We start from the raw sequence: 14905 nt of genomic DNA on the forward strand, positions 1-14905 counted from the left end.
GTGGTGGTATCGGTTGCTCTCTTTTTGTTTTTTTTTTTTTTTTTTTTTTTTTTTTTTTTTTTTTTGTTTTCTTTCTTTTTTACCTTGGATTAATTTGCTGCAGATTATTATATTTTCTCTCATCTGATCTTCAGTAATAATTTTGGTCTTTCCGAAAAGACCATTTAAAATCTGCATTATTCTTGGCCATTATATAAAGGCAAAATAGTCCTTTGAAATTGTGGAATAAAAAAAAAGACACAAAAAGCAAAAATTCAATTGAAAATATTTGTGCACTTTTAGAAAGGAAATCATGCACTTGAGGGCTACAAAATGTGCACTACTTAAGTGCCAAAAACATGCATTATAAGGAGAAAAGTGTTCTTTGGCATTCTAAGTATTTTTTTTTTAAGACAAGCGTGCACTTGTAAGCATGAAAATGAGCTCTAGAAGGCAATGAGGAAAAATACATTAAAAGGAAAAATTGGAAGTAAAATAGTTGTGCGCTCTTAGAAAGGAAACCATGCCCTTGGTAGGCTACAAAACATCATAATTTAGAAAAAAAAAAAAAATACTATTGCACAAGACTATTTTTCCTTTATATAATGGCCAAGAATAATGTAGATATTAATTGGTGGAACTTTAATATCAAATCGGAAATACCAAAATTATTACTGAATTAAAAATCCATAAGTTGTACTTTGAGGTTGCGCTGCTACCCTTCTGTTTTCCCACTTTTTCCTCCTACTTAATTTTTCTGCTCAAACTTTTCTTAATATTAATTAATTAATTGGTAAAATAATTACTAAAGTTAATTGGAAACAAAATTTTATATGAAAATTAACTAATATATATTAATTGGTAATATTTTTTGGAAAATTTACATATTAACGTAATTGTTTTAGAAAAAATTATATTACAATTTTAGATATCCTTGCTTCTTCTCTAGTATTCTAAACGCCGCCTCAACGGAGGCGGCGTACGATCATCTTCCATGTTACCATCTGCGCCGGTGACAGCGCCCGCCTTCATTGTCTTCTCTGCATTCACCGTCTTCTCCTCCATCTCTGCCACTATGTACCGGTCGTTACACCCTTATTTTCAAACGATAAAATTGGTCATGGCGACATGGCATATGTGAATCTCATCTTGGGTGACAAACATGACAATGAAAAAGAGACTCCCCTAAATTATGATATGCAATTAAGTCCGATGGAGATATTCTCAATGGATAGAAGAATGAAAATAGACACTCAAGTGGTGTGCAAGACTATTTAACCCGTGTCAGTTTTGGGTACGATCTTTAAGTTCCACCACAGAATTCAACTTTAAATTTGTGAAACAGTCTGCGAATCAAGTTTTCTGTAGCATTGCTAAGGATGTTGTTTCTATGTCTCACTGTAAGAAATGCTTGACCATTCCATCGATCGTTATTGTAAACGTTTCACCATAAGATTAATGAATTAGCTTCTTTATTTTCCAAAATAAAAAATAAAATTACATTTTAAATTTAATACACTAAATGTTTTTTTAACAAAGTACATTATTTGAGTATTAAAACTTCATTATTGGATAGTAATTATTTGATACGTACACTACCAAATAATGAACCTTCAATATATTGATAATGATCGAACAATTGGATCCATTGCTGGAAATTATGAAATTTCCAACCACCTGAAAGTGATCTAAAATCAAGTCGAAAGTCTTGTTCCGACCAATTTTGGTATCCGAAAACACCTTTATTGCTATTTCTGAGCACTTTTTACTTTCAACTTGATTTAAGATCACTCTCAATTCAAGTAGCCAAAAATTCCATACTTTCCAGTAGTAGGAATACACTAACGAACAACACTTTTTAAAGTAGAGGGACTAAATTAAATATAATAAAAGTACAATGACTAAATTGAACAAAACACTATAGTACAAGAACTTCATAGGTACTTTGACCTACCATACACTACGGCAATCTTATAATCCATTAACATAAACTACATTTTTAATATATTAAAATTATATTTTTATTATGAAATTGTAATACATATTACTTAGAGTTAGTCTAACCAATTATTAGAGTTAGTTGACCATTATATAAATGCAAAATAGTCTCAAGTGCTCAAATTCAAGCCTAGAAGTGTATGTGTGTCTTATTATTCAGTAAAAGTAAAAAAAAAAAAAAAAAAAAAAAAAAAAAAAAAAAAACTTTGTATTTCAATGAATCTATTTTTTCCTTCTAATGTTTGATTTTAGCCTTCAAGTGTATGTCTTTAGCCTTCAAGTGCATACCTTTAGCCTTGAAGTGCATGTTTTTTTTTTTCTTCAAATGTACAATTCAGGGTCAGTATTTGTTATATCTTTTGCATTTTTTTCATTAACATATAACTAAATTTGTAATGAAACTTGTAAGATTTACAAACAATTTGTATGGGTAATTTCTTTAATAACAGTTAAGTTGAATAACTTCCATTTTTGGTTAGCAACAATTGAACATCTATTTGCCATCGAGTGCAGAGTTTTTGAATTCAAGTGCAGATTTTTGTTTCAGTACATAGTTTCTCCTTTGAGCACACATCTTTGTGCCTTTGAGTGCAAAAATTTGGCATTCGGGTGCATGTTGTGTAGCCTTCTATTGTATGTTTTTCTTTCTAAAAGTGTACAATTAATTTCGTTCAAATTTTCCCTTTTTATGTCTTTTTCTTTCCCCTTGCATTCAAGTGCTCAAATTCATGCCTACAAGTGTATGCATGTCTTAATATTCTGTAAAAGTATTAAAAAAAAAACATAGTATTTTAGTGAATCAATTTTTTGCTTCTAGTGTTTGATTTTAGCCTTCAAGTACATGTCTTCAGCCTTCAAGTGCATAATTTTTTGCCTTCAAGTGTACAATTCAGGGTCAATATTTGTTATATCGTTTCCATTTTCTTCATTAACATATAACTAAATTTGTAATGAAACTTGTAAAATTTATAATTGATTTGTATGAGTAATTTCTTTAATAACACTTAAGTTGAATAACTTCCATTTTTTGTTCGAAAAATTGCAACAATTGAACAAATATTTGCCTTCGAGTGCAGAGTTTTTGCCTTCAAATAAATTTCAAGTGCACATTTCATATAGAATTTCTTTAAGAGAGGTATTGATCACGGTTAACCGCATTTTCGCATCGAAAGACGCCTTCACTCATGATCCTAAACACACACACACACACACACACACACACAGATATATATATATATATATATATATATATATATATATATAGAGAGAGAGAGAGAGAGAGAGGTGGGTTCAGGTGTGGCAGTGTCTTACGGTGCGGCAACACCAATAGTTCACCAAATATGCACCATCAACGTTAGGAAATACACCACACAAAACAGAGTAAATAGAGCCCTGCATCACCAAACACACACCATTAGGTGTGAGTAAAAACATCATACACTGTTCGGAAATACACCATTGGGGGTGGTGAGTTATATGGTGTGTTTTTTTGAGTCTGTGGTGTATTTTGTGATGTTTTATTACATTTCATTGGGGTGTGTTTTTATTACACTGTTGGTGCATATTGTTAACACTGTTGGTGTATTCTGGAATTTGACCGCACCGCCGCACCGTAAGACCCCGCCGCATATGAGCGCTCTTCTATATATATATATATATATATATATATATATATATATATATATATATATATATATATATATATATATATATATATAGTTTTTTACGCGCATTGGCCGATTGAGATAATGTCCAATGTTTTTTTTTTTTTAAAATAAGTACTTAAAAATATATCAAGGCAAGATTATATTGGAACTGTTCATGCATAGATAATTGAATGTTAAATTTCCGTATTTAAATATGCAATTCTAAGTTTACAAAAACAAGATAATATAATCAAGATTGATTATAATTGTCAATAAAATAATTATATAGGTATGGTTGAAACCAAATACGGGACATAAGGGAGAGCAAATAAAAATTAGGGTAAAAAATATTAAATATATACTAATATTGAAGATCTAACGGTTGATTGCCAAACAAGGACATTGCGAGATAGTTTCTCACTTCAATTTATTGTTTGATTTGAGTACTCTTTTTGTCAATAAATCCCCCATGTAGTTAATATGATTGGCTTAATTATATTTTTTATTTTTTTAAAAACAATTATTATTATTATTATTATTATTACTATTATTATTATTACTATTACTATTACTATTACTATTACTATTACCATTACTATTACCATTACTATTACCATTACTATTACTATTACTATTACTATTACTATACCCTTATGTCATTTTACATGTTAATCTAAACAGCTAATTTTTTCAAATATCTTTTTACCAACCGTTGATATAATTCGCTGGTCAAATTCGCTAATATAATCCGCTAACGCTAACCGCTAACTGCTGATTGTTAAACAAGGACATTGCGAGGTATTTCTCACTTCAATTTGTTGTGTGATTTGAATACTCTCTTTGTCAACAAATCCCTCAAGTAGTTAATATGTCTGGCTTTATTAATTATATTTTTTTTAATTTTTTCATGCTATTAATAAAATACTTGGTAAATAAATATATAGCATTATTTTGTATTATAACTTTGATATTTAATTAAAAAATAGTGCACAAAAAGATAATAGACAATGTAGTGAATATAATCAATTGATGAATATGAATGTAAAGAATTTTTACATTGGAGAAATATAAAGACAATATAACTAATAAAATTATTTCTCTTAATTAATTTATTGATAATGAATAATTTTTTTTAATAAAGACATTGTAGGTACAATGTAGCGAAAATAATCAATTGATGAATTTGAATGTAAAAAAGAATTTTTATATTGAAGAAAAATAAATACAATATAACTAATGAAATTATTTCTTTTATTTAATTTATTGATAATTAATTTTTTTTTTAATAAAGACATTGTAGACACATAATTCTAAATTAAAGAAATGCATATGTATTATTTTTTGTTGTAGCTACTAAATTATTATTTAATTTAATAAGAGTACGTAAAATAGAATACGAATTATGCCAATTTTGATTGGGATGGGGTTCGAACCTAAGACCTCTCTTATTAAAATCAATGAGTAAGTTAACGGTGAACTAACAGAAATTAACGAAAAAGATAATATTTAAAAGAAAAGTTAACGGATAATCATATTCATTAAGGATAATTTAGGAAATCTTAAGGAAAAATTAAAATCTGATCAATATGAGCCATTCGTTTGATTAAAAAATTTGACTGCCATTTTTTCTACCCATTATAGGTCTAACTCTCTTGGGCTCTTATTAGTATTATTACTAGTTTTTTACGCGCATTGCGCGATTGGGATAATGCCCAATGCTTTTTTTTTTATAAATAAGTACTTTAAAGTATATTAAGGCAGGATTATATTGAAATTGTTCATGCATAGATAATTGAAGGTTGAATTTGCGTATTTAAATAGGTAATTCTTCTCCCAAAGGTTGAGTCCCCAACCCCAAGGGCCCCCCACACTCCGACCCGACAGAGCATTGTGGGAAGTTGTATATCACGGTGACTCAATGGTTCAGTAGACAGGGCCAAATGCTGATACGCACAAGGAATCTGCCCACTTTGGACATAATTCCCGCACTGCCGCTGCCGAGGTTCAAACCTTGGTCTCTTCTCCCAAATACTACCCACTAAACCATTGAGCTAAATCCGTGCGGGTTAAATAGGTAATTCTAAGTTTACAAATGCAAGATAATATAGTCAAGATTGATTATAATTGTCAATAAAATAATTGTATAGGTATGGTTGAAACCAAATACGGGACATAAGGGAAAACAAATAAAAATTAGGGCATAAAATATTAAATATATACTAATATTATTTGAGGAGATTCCGACATTAGGATTTGTGGTTAAGTTCTATTAAGACTTTAATATTAGAATTAAATTAATGGTGTAGTTATAATTCTATATTAGACTTTAATATTAGAATTAGACTAACGGTGAATTAACGGAAAAGTTAAATGGATAATCATATAATTGAGGATAAATTATAAAATCTTAAAAGAAAAAAATTAAAACCTGAACAATATGAACCATTCATTTGATTTAATAATTTGGCGGTCATTTTTTCTACCCAATGTTAATAATTAAATAAATTCGCTGGTAAAATCCGCTAGTATAATCCGCTAACGCTAACCGCTAACTGCTGATTGTCAAACAAGGACATTGCGAGGCAGTTCTCACTTCAATTTGTTGTGTGATTTGAATACTCTCTTTGTCACATAATCTCTCAAGTAGTTAATATGGTTGGCTTTATTAATTATATTTTTTTTTAATTTTTTCATGATATTAATAAAATACTTGGTAAATAAATATATAGCATTATTTTGTATTAAATAACTTTAATATTTAATTAGAAAAATAGTGCACAAAAAAGATAATAGATAATGTGTAGTGAATATAATCAATTGATGAATTTGAATGTAAAAATTTTTACATTTGAGAAAAATAAAGACAATATAACTAATGAAAATATTTCTTTTAATTAATTTATTGATAATTAATAATTTTTTTCATTGAATAAAGACATTGTAAGGATAATGTAGCGAATATAATCAATTAATAAATTTGAATATAAAGAATTTTTATATTGAAGAAAAATAAAGACAATATAACTAATAAAATTATTTTCTCTTATTTAATTTATTGATAATGAATAATATTTTTTTTTTGAATAAAGACATTGTGTACACATAATTCTAAATTAAAGAAATGCATATGTATTATTTTTCGTTGTAACAACTAAATTATTATTTATATAATTTAATAAGAATAAAATAGAGTACTAATTATGCCAACTTTGATTGGGATGAGGTTCGAACCTAAGACCTTTTTTTATTGAAATCAATGAGTAAGTTAACGGTGCACTAACGGCAATTCTTAAAATTTTAATGGAATTAGTAACGGTGTGTGGGTATTTTAGGAAATTTTAGTGTAAAATTTAAATCTGATCAATCTTTTAATCAATCTGAGCCATACATTTGATTAAAATCTGTGACCGCCATTTTTTCTACCCATTATAGGCCTAACTCTCTTGGGCTCTTATTAGTATAGTAGAATAGTAGATAGATAGTAGATAGTAGATAGTAGATATATATATATAGAGAGAGACACACACGCATTATAAATAACTAACAAACGAACAATACGCAGATTAAAAAAAAAAAATGAGTTAGACGTAATGAATTCTCATAAATCATGAATTAAGTATGTATGTTGATAACAATCCGTGGGAGAGAGAGACACACACACGCATTATAAATAACTAACAAACGAACAATACGCAGATTAAAAAAAAATTGAGTTAGACGTAATGAAACGTAATGATTTCTCATAAATCATGAATTAAGTATGTATGTTGATAGCATTCAAAAAAAAAGTATGTATGTTGATAACAATCCGTGGGATTACTTCTTAGTTGCAAATTTCAATCATTTTATATATATATATATATATATATATATATATATATATATATATATATATATATATATATATATATATAGAGAGAGAGAGAGAGAGAGAGAGAATAAAGTTCAAATGCGGCGGGGTCTTCCCGTGCGGCGGAATTCCATAATACACCAACAGTGTTAACAATATGCACCAACAGTGTAAGAAAAACACACCACAATGAAATGCAATAAAACATCACAAAATACACAACAGACTCAAAAAAATACATCATATAACTCACCACCCCCAATGGTGTATTTCCGAATAGTGTATGGTGTTTTTACTCACACCTAATGGTGTGTTTGGTGATGCGGGCTCTGTTTACTCTGTTTTTTTGTGGTGTATTTTCCTAACGTTGATGGCGCATATTTGTTGAACTATTGGTGATGCCGCACTGTAAAAGATCGCCGCACCGTAAGACACCGCCGCACCTGAACTCGCCTATATATATATATATATATATATATATATATATATATACACACATTATAAATAACTAACAAACGAACAATAGGCAAATTAAAAAAAAAAATTTAGTTAAACGTAATGAATTCTCATAAATCATGAATTAAGTATGTATGTTGATAACAATCCGTGGGATTACTTCTTAGTTGCAAATTTCAATCCTTATATATATATATATATATATATATATATATATATATATATATATATATATATTACACATTATTGAATCTACGATCATATATACATTCCAAACTATTATTAAATCATAAACAAAAATGAAATCTTTCATCTTTTTCATAACATTTGTAATTTCATTCTGTGGATCCGTTTTAACGGATCAAATATCGAATGCTTCAGTAGCAATAAATAATAATAATAATAATAATGGCACATTGATGATGGAGGCGGCTATGGGGCCAAATGCTAGCCGCGGCCGTCCCCGATGGGTGGGATTTTCCCTAGCACTGCTCTGGCCGCCGGGCTATTGCTATGCTAAAGAAAGCATTTACAATACATGGCCTTTGGCCCTACACTAGTGGCGGTCAAAATCCAGGAGTACGTGGTTCTTGGCACCCGTATAAATCAAGCTTGGTATGTCTTTTCTTCTTTCTTTCTATTTTTTCTTTTTTCTTATATATTACTATATATACTCTGAATGCTTTTTTGGGATACAGATGTATAGGGGTTTGATAAGACAACTGAGGGCGGATTGGCCAAATTATTTGCAACATAGTTGGGATGAATGGCTATGGCAACATGAATGGGAGAACATAATATGATGAACGTGTTAGACTAAAATATCACATGCATCATAGAATATGTGATCATAGGATCGACTAACCTCCAGCCAAAGTTTCTGTTACGGTTGAGCGATCCGGACTGCTGCAGAGATAACGAGTATTTTGTCTCTCACTTTACTCAGCTCTCTCTAGATGGTGTATGAGGTATGTAATGTGAGCAGTGAGAGGACTAGTGACCTTATATAACCACTGGCCATCATTGTGGTTGATTGTCTTTAGGTCTCCTAAACCCTAACTAGACTCCTAATCATAATGGTAGTCTAGCTATTAGGTTATTAGTGTTGCACCACATATCAAATACTGAATATTATCATAACTTATCCTAATGTTATAATAATAGTAACGGATAAACGTTACAGAACGTGTTATCTAGTGTTCAGATTTTCCCCGGTGCCAATAGTCTAAGTCCTCGGACATTTCTTAGAGTGTGTTTGGTTGGTGGGTTTTGTCCATAGGAATGGGTATGAAAGTGATTGTTGTTGTTTGGTTGATAGGTTTTTAAAATACTACTATGGGTTTCGAATACCCAATCAATTGAAAAATTCATACCCAAATACAATAAGGGTTTCATTCCCTTATTCATTCTCAAGCCCTACTATTAGTAACCATTCCCATTCCACCCTACTAGGTTGGTCAATTGTAATGCGCCTCTCACCCAATGTTATCAGACTTTTAATTTTAAAAGTGTTTGAGGTAATCATATAAAATAAAATTGACTTACAACCAAACCTCTAATTTTGTTTTGGTTATGGGTTGCACTTTTTTTTTTTTCTTCTTTTTTACCTTGGATTAATTTGTTGCAGATTATTATATGTTCTCTCATCTGATCTTCAGTAATAATTTGGTCTTTCCGATAAATTTTTAGAGTTAGTTCCACCAATTAAAATCTGCATTATTCTTGGCACGATTCCTAATTGCTAAGAACTTGATGTCAATGTACTTAATTCGACTCCCACTTTTGTGGTATTAGCTAGGAAGACTGCAGCTGAGTTGTCACAGTAGACTTTCAATGGCTTAGATATAGAATCCATAATTCTAAGTCCAGAGATAAAATTCTTTAGCCAAACACCCTATGAAGTTGCCTCGAAACTGGAAACGAACTCGGCTTCCATGGTAGAAGTAGCTATTAAGGACTGTTTAACACTTCTCCATGAGATAGCCCCACTGGCCATAATAAAGACGCACCCTGATGTTGATTTCCGAGAATCAACACAGCCAGCAAAGTCCGCGTCTAAATGACCGACAACATCTAAATTGTCCGTCTGCCTAAACCCAAGCTTGTAACCTTTGGTTCATCTTAGATACCTTAGAACCCTCTTTACAGCTCTCCAAAAGTCTAACCCTTAGCTATGGGAGCAACATTAGATGAACAATTTTGCACATGAAATCTCTCTAAAACTTTGTTCATATAGGTTTCTTGAGATAAGCTCAGTATACCCCGGGACCTATCTCTCTGAATTTTAATGCCAATAACATAAGAGGCATCACCCATATCCTTCATATCAAAGTTCTTAGAAAGAAATTGTTTCACATCACGAAGCATCCCCTTATCATTGGTGGCAAGTAAGATGTCATCCACATATAAAACAAGGAAGCAAATTTCACTCCCACTCACCTTCTGGTATATACAGTTATCTGAGGGATTTTCAACAAAACCAAATGAAGAAATTACCCCATCGAACTTGATGTACCATTGACGGGAGGCTTGTTTTAAACCGCATATGGATTTCTTAAGCTTACATACTAAATGCTCACCACCCCTAGAAGAGAAACCTTCAGGTTGTTTCATAAAAACCTCATCTTCTAGATCACCATTTAGGAAAGCGGTTTTCACATCCATTTGTTGCAACTCAAGATTAAAATGTGCAACTAATGCCAGAATGATCCGAAGTGAATCTTTCTTTGATATAGGAGAAAAGGTCTCCTTGTAATCGATTCCTTCTTTTTGAGTAAATCCCTTGGCAACAAGCTGGGCCTTGTATCTCTCAATGTTGCCTAATGAGTTTCTTTTAGCCTTAAAGACCCATTTACAACCAACGGCCTTGGCCCCATTAGGCAACTCAACAAGATCCCAAACTCCATTGTCCTTCATGGAATTTATTTCATCCTTCATGGCTTCTAACCATAAGTCAGACTGTGCACAATTTGTGGCTCGAGAGAATGTTTCAGGATCATTTTCTGCCCCTATGTCAGATTCTTGTAGATACGAAACATAATAACTAGGAACTGTTGATCGCCTTATCCGAGTAGACCGTCTTAAGGTTGGACCCTCATCACCTTGTACAGGTTGCGGGGCAACTACCTCTTCAGGAACTGGTGGCAGTTCTTGAATCGGTTCAGTCTGCATCGGCTCAGAATCTTGCTGTATATCCTGAGTTGGTTCAACCATTGGTTCGAAATCTAGTTCAGACGGTTGCTGTAAGTCCTGAACTAGTTCTTCCAAAGGTTGATCCTCAACAGTTTGTGGAACCTCAACGGTAGGCGCTATATCTACAGGCAGAACTAAAGGAGTACTACGGATAAGTACCACCAGATGACGTAGAAGGGTGAGAGTCAATATGATCAAAGGAAGGAACTAAGTCCTTAAACCGATCACTCCCACTAATCAAGTCACCTTCAAGAAATTCAGCATTCCTTGATTCCACTATCCTAGTAGTATGAGATGGACAATAGAACCTATAACCCTTAGAAGATTGTGCATATCCAATAAAGAAAGCACAAATCGTCCTTGGGTCAAGTTTCTTCTCGTGTGGGTTATATATCCTCACCTCAGACGGACATCCCTAAACACGCATATGTTGCAAACTCGGTTTCCAATCTTTGAATAACTCAAACGGTGTCTTAGGGACAACCTTGGTTAGAACACGGTTTAATATATACGTTTCCGTCTTAAGCGCTTCATCCCACAACGACTTAGGAAGCTTAGAGTTGCTAAGCATACTCCGCACCATATCCAGAAGGGTCCAATTTCTTCTTTCAGCTACACCATTTTGGTCCGGAGAACCAGACATGGTGTATTGGGCAACAATCCCATGCTCTTGAAGAAACTTAGCAAATAGACCAGATGCTTGCCCATTCTCATTGTATCTACCATAGTATTCACCACCCCTATCAGACCTAACTATGTGTATTTTCATGTTACATTGGTTTTCAACTTCAGCTTTAAATGATTTAAAGGCATCCAATGCTTCATGTTTATGATGAAGTAAATACACATAGGAAAATCTTGAGAAGTCATCAATAAAGGTGATGAAATATTTCTGACCAGGTATTGTCATATCAGGACAACATATGTCAGTATGAATAATTTCCAACAACGTTGAACTCCATTGGCACCTTTCCTTTGACTTGTTTGTCTGCTTACCCTTAATGCAGTCAACGCAAGTCTCAAAGTCAGTATAGTCTAGAGTAGAAAGTACTCCATCATTTACCAACCTTTTAATACGCTCAAGGGAGATATGACCTAATCTCCGATGCCACAACATTGAGGAATTGTCGTTAATACTACACCGTTTGGTGCCGTTTTGAACATGTAAAGAATTGTAAACTGAATCATTCTTTAATTTAAGACGGAAAAGACCATTAGACAATGTACCAGTACCAACACAAGTAGAATAACGAAATAACTTGATATTATTGGTATTAAGTTCAAAAGAATAACCGAAGGGTACAAGTCTAGATACTGAAATTAAGTTCCTAGAAAACTAGGAACATAAAATGTCTTTTCTAACGTCATTACAAAATCATTGTCCAAAACTAAATTGCAAACTTCGACAGCTTCGACTGGTGATGCAATCTTGTTTCCAGAGAAGATGCTACACTCAGTTCCCGTTGGCTGTCTCAGTTTTGTCATATCCTGCAAAGAGTTTGCAATGTGGATTGTTGAACCAGAGTCAACCCACCAGGAATTAGTATTAACTTCTGACATGTTAGATTCGAAACAAACGAAAGAAGATGAAATGTTACCTTTTTGGGACATCCATTTTTGAAACTTGATACAATCTTTCTTCATGTGTCCCTTCTTTTTGCAAAAGAAACACTTTTGTATCTTCTTAATGTCTGCTTTCGGGGTTAGTTTCTCCTTAGCAGCTATGGTAAGTCCCTTAGGTTTTCCAGATTTTCTTTTAGGCCTTGTTGTGGCCATAAAAGCACTTTCCCCAAGCTCAGTTACAAGTCGCGTTTCCTCTTGAGTACACATGGTAATCAATTGATTGATAGACCATTCATCCTTATGTGTATTATATGCAATTTTAAACGCGCTATATTCCTGAGATAGGGTATTTAGTGCAAAGTGCACCACAAAGGCATCTGGAAGAATAATTTTCAACTTCTTCAATTGTGCCGCAATGTCCCTGAGTTCCATGATGTGTTTTCGCGTTCCCTTGACAGTGGAAAGACGCATATTGATAAACTTCATTATCAGGGTACTTGCCAAAGATTTATTCGCGTCAACAAATTGATCATCGATGGCCTTGAGTAATGACTTAATTTCCTTAACTTCATCGACGGGACCACGAATTTCTCTGGCAATTTTGGACTTAATGAGGAATACGCCCAAACGATTAGCTGTTGCCCATCGCTCGTATAACGTTTTTTGTTCCTCAGTGCTTTGCGCAGTATGCTCAGCAGGCTTCTCATTGTGAAGAGCATAATCAAACCCCAATATTCCTAAATTCAATAAAACAGCGTCTTTCCACTCTTTGTGATTGTCATAATTAAGGATAGGAATATCAATTGTTATTGATTGAGTGATTGGAAGAGTGACTGTAAAAGAAATGAAAGCTTGGTTAGAATATTTTCGAGGCACAAAATTAGAGAGAGATACTGAAGTACATAATATTACCAATGTAAAATTATGCAAAAGATAAATTCGGATGCCATAAAAATTGCCTGTGGGCTAAATTTTTATGCATAATGAATTTACCAAAACCGAATGGTGGAAACGGAATGGGTGCGATTTCAATTTTTCCACCCTTAATGACAAAACTACCAAAACTATATGCCGATACATAATCCCTGTGGGCAAATTATGATCATAGCATGGTATTTCATCCTAATTAACCCTACAAATATAACAAAATTGCCTGTGGGCTAAATTTTGCCATATCACGCAGAGTGAATTACAATATTCTTGCATTAACTTTATGTGAGTAAAACTTAATATGTAATTTTGGAAAAATTAAAGATGCTGTAGCTACTCTTTAATTAACCAAAGAACATAATCACATTAGCAAGAAAACCTAATAAACAAACAGATTAAACCAAAATATGATAGACAATCCTTAGGTATACTCCCAGGAAAGTTGGTCGAGACGAAGCTCGGTTAAATACCAACTCCTTAGACAGAGTAGCATCGCAAGGGGACTAGTAGCAACAAGGCTTTTAAGCCAAGGCCATAGAACTAGTATTCCTCCCCAAGAAACTTCCCTAATTCATGTGTTCTCATTTTTGAAGTAAAATCGTTTGAGAGATCTAAAGAGTAGTTTCACCTATGGATAAGGCTTTAAATAGGGTAAAACTACGAATTGTTTATGTACTTTATGTGCTTTAGGAACTTTATAAAACACGAATGGAGTAATAACTGAATATTGAGTAATAATATGCATAATCTAACCTGAAAGTCGCTAATTCACCTAAAAGGCACTAAACCATGCATAGCATATAATTCAGACCTCAAAGGCTCTAAATTTTTCTTAATGAACATACTTTTCTACAGACATAATTATAACAGTCAAATAATTATTGCAATAAAGAGATAAATAGCATGCTCAGATTATGCACATTACTCACAAAATACTCCACAATTAAATTGCAACACTTAATACAATTTAAACTGAAAAACATTATTAAATTAAAATTCAACTGAAAAATTAAAACTGAATAATTATTCAAAGTTGAATAATAATTTAATAATAGACTTAATAAAAAAAACAATTGGATAATTTAATTAGAAGAAGTCCAGATATGATGATGATGTTAATCTGAATGAATTGATGTAGTCCAAATATCAATTCAGATTTAATCCAGAACCAAAACATGCCCAGTAAAAAATAATAATAATATTATTATTATTAAATTTTTTTTTTTTAAAATGAGCCCAGGTCTGGCCCAATGGCCAGACCTGGCCCAATTAACTTAAGCCAAACATTCAT

General features: G+C 32.3%; 1 protein-coding gene across 1 annotated transcript; it reads right to left on the minus strand.

Annotated features, from left to right (window-relative positions):
• Positions 1–12574: 12574 nt before the first annotated feature.
• LOC109147206 lies at positions 12575–14905 on the minus strand. Its single transcript, XM_019294838.1, has 3 exons — positions 14875–14905; positions 12720–13517; positions 12575–12609 (listed from the first exon to the last, which is right to left on the minus strand). The coding sequence occupies exons 1-3, from the start codon at positions 14903–14905 to the stop codon at positions 12575–12577; spliced, it is 864 nt and encodes a 287-aa protein (XP_019150383.1).

The sequence above is a fragment of the Ipomoea nil genome, unplaced genomic scaffold (assembly GCF_001879475.1).
Source record: "Ipomoea nil cultivar Tokyo-kokei standard unplaced genomic scaffold, Asagao_1.1 scaffold1978, whole genome shotgun sequence".
Taxonomy (NCBI): Eukaryota; Viridiplantae; Streptophyta; class Magnoliopsida; order Solanales; family Convolvulaceae; genus Ipomoea; species Ipomoea nil.